The sequence below is a fragment of the Fonticula alba genome (genome assembly GCF_000388065.1).
Source record: "Fonticula alba strain ATCC 38817 unplaced genomic scaffold supercont2.6, whole genome shotgun sequence".
In the NCBI taxonomy this organism is placed as follows: Eukaryota; order Rotosphaerida; family Fonticulaceae; genus Fonticula; species Fonticula alba.
Window position 1 is genome coordinate 2,037,090 of NW_009242976.1, and position 2,091 is coordinate 2,039,180.

The following is a 2,091-nucleotide window of genomic DNA, read 5'->3' on the forward strand; positions in this document are numbered from 1 at the left end:
CCCCCCCCCCCCCCCCCCCCCCCCCCCCCCCCATCCGGCACTGCACGCACAGGGCTCGATGGGGGTCGCACTCGCGCCGCCGGGTCTTCGTCCTCGTGCATCAAGGCTCGCGGGGAGAAGCTGCTCCCGGAAAGAAGCGAGGCGCCAACGGCCACGGGTGCCAATGGAGGGATCAAGGTCGTGTGTTTATTCATGGGCATCTGGAAGGCGCCGGTGCATTGGAGGTGCGCTTGGGCGCCACCGGGGGCCGGCGTGATCATGGCACGGCGTGCGCGACCGGGGCACGCCCCCGCCGGGCGCCCCCCTGGCCTGCTCCTGCCTGCCCTCCCCCACCTCGCGCTCTCTCTCTTTCTCTCTTTCTCTCTCTCCCCCTTCCTCGGCCCCATGCTGGCCCATGTCCCGGGTTGGTGTTTTTCCTTCTTTCTTTCTTTCTCGGCCGTCCGAGGGTTGCCACAGGATCGCCACAGGTGCAATGGGGAGAGGTGCTGGCCAATGCCGGGGCCCCGGGGTCCCGAGATCAAAGCCCCAGGACGCGGATCCACCTGAGGCATTGCTCCAACTCGGAGTTCAACTGGCGCTGGAAGAACCGGCGATCATACTCAATCGGGCCGTCCTCCGTGTCCTCGAAGGGGGGAACGGTGTCGGCCATTTCCAGGCGGCTGTGCAGGTCCTGCACATTGGAGATGATCCCCTCGCGCAGGGTCTGCGCCGCCAGCAGGGCCTCCCGGTGGGGGGCATTCTCCGGGCGCTGGAGAAGCTCCTCCCTGGTGGGGCCGCTCTGCAGCCAGCCGAATGTCAGCCGGGACAGCAGCCCCTGGCCGGCCATCTGCTCGGCAGCGAGATGCTCATCGGCCGCGACGGCCTGCGCGTGGACCTTGGCCACATACCGGTCGCCCACCTCGAAGAGCTCGCGGTTGCGCGTCTCCGAGCAGGACAGATAGGCCTTGATGTGGTGCGTGCATTCCATCTCCGTCTGCTCCTTGTTCAAGCAAGAGAGCATATTCCGCAGGGACATGGCGCTGGGTGGGAGGAGGGCAGAGGCACCGGCCGGGGCGGCGAGGGGAGGCGCGCGGGTCAGACACCATGGAGCACGACGATGGCATGGCGTGCGGATCACGCCTGACACGGGCGACGGCCGGGGCCGATGGAGGGCGCGCACCACAGGTTGACGGTTTCCGGAATCTCGGACGAGGGCATCCCCGGCGGCATGGCCGGCAGGGGAACATCCATCAGGGCGGTCTCCGTGTAACGGCGCCGATCGGAGGTGAAGACCATGGTGCGGGTGGCAAAGGAGAGCGCAGCGAGACAAGGGCACAGGAGGCGGGGGGGGGGGGGAAGGAGGGGGATATCAGCGTGGTGACACTCGGCGCCCGGTGCCGGTGTCATCGGGGCCCCATTTCGCTGGCTCCCCTCTCGCCTGCCGGTCCGGGCACACCGGGCCCGGCGGGGCACAGGCAAACACGCCGGCACACCCGCCCGCCGCGGCCGCCCGGGCGCCGGCTCCCTCGACAAGCCGGGGTCTGGGCAGTTGCCCGCCGCCCGACACAGGCGCCCACTCGCACTCAAGCACACACGCACACGCACACGCACACGCACGCACGGGTGGGTGATGATCGGGCCCGGCCATGCCCGGGCCCTCCCTGGCACGTGACGCTTGCCGCGCATTGCTAATCCCCGCCGGGGGGGTTATATAATTTCCTTGCGGAGCGAGGCCAGGAACCGGCGGCCCCCCCGGCCCGGGGTCCTGGGCGCCGCCACCGCGGCCGCCCTCGCCCCCTTGCTTCCTCCTGCTTCTGGCCACCGGGCCGCCAGATCTCCGTCCAATCTGCGTCCTGGCCGGGGGAGGGGGGGGGGGGGGGGCTCGGCCGCTGTCTAGTCACCCGCATCACATTCGGCGTGCCGAGGCCGGGACAAGGGGGGCCCGGCAAACGCGAAGGCTCTGTCATGACGCGCGGGGCCAGCCAACCGCACCACCCCCGGGGCCCAGCACGACCCTTGCCCGGCTCCCCCCTCGTGCGTGCCCCCCCCCCCGGTCCATTTGGGCTGGTGCGGCCCCGATGGCACCTGGGCCCGGCCCACAGCGCCCTCCCC

At 70.6% G+C, this 2,091-nt stretch overlaps 1 protein-coding gene across 1 annotated transcript; it reads right to left on the reverse strand.

The window, feature by feature from the left end:
• Positions 1-172: 172 nt before the first annotated feature.
• H696_04091 (hypothetical protein) lies at positions 173-1,333 on the reverse strand. Its single transcript, XM_009497973.1, has 2 exons — positions 1,160-1,333; positions 173-1,019 (listed from the first exon to the last, which is right to left on the reverse strand). The coding sequence occupies exons 1-2, from the start codon at positions 1,273-1,275 to the stop codon at positions 518-520; spliced, it is 618 nt and encodes a 205-aa protein (XP_009496248.1). The 5' UTR covers positions 1,276-1,333; the 3' UTR covers positions 173-517.
• Between the last annotated feature and the right edge of the window lie 758 nt (positions 1,334-2,091).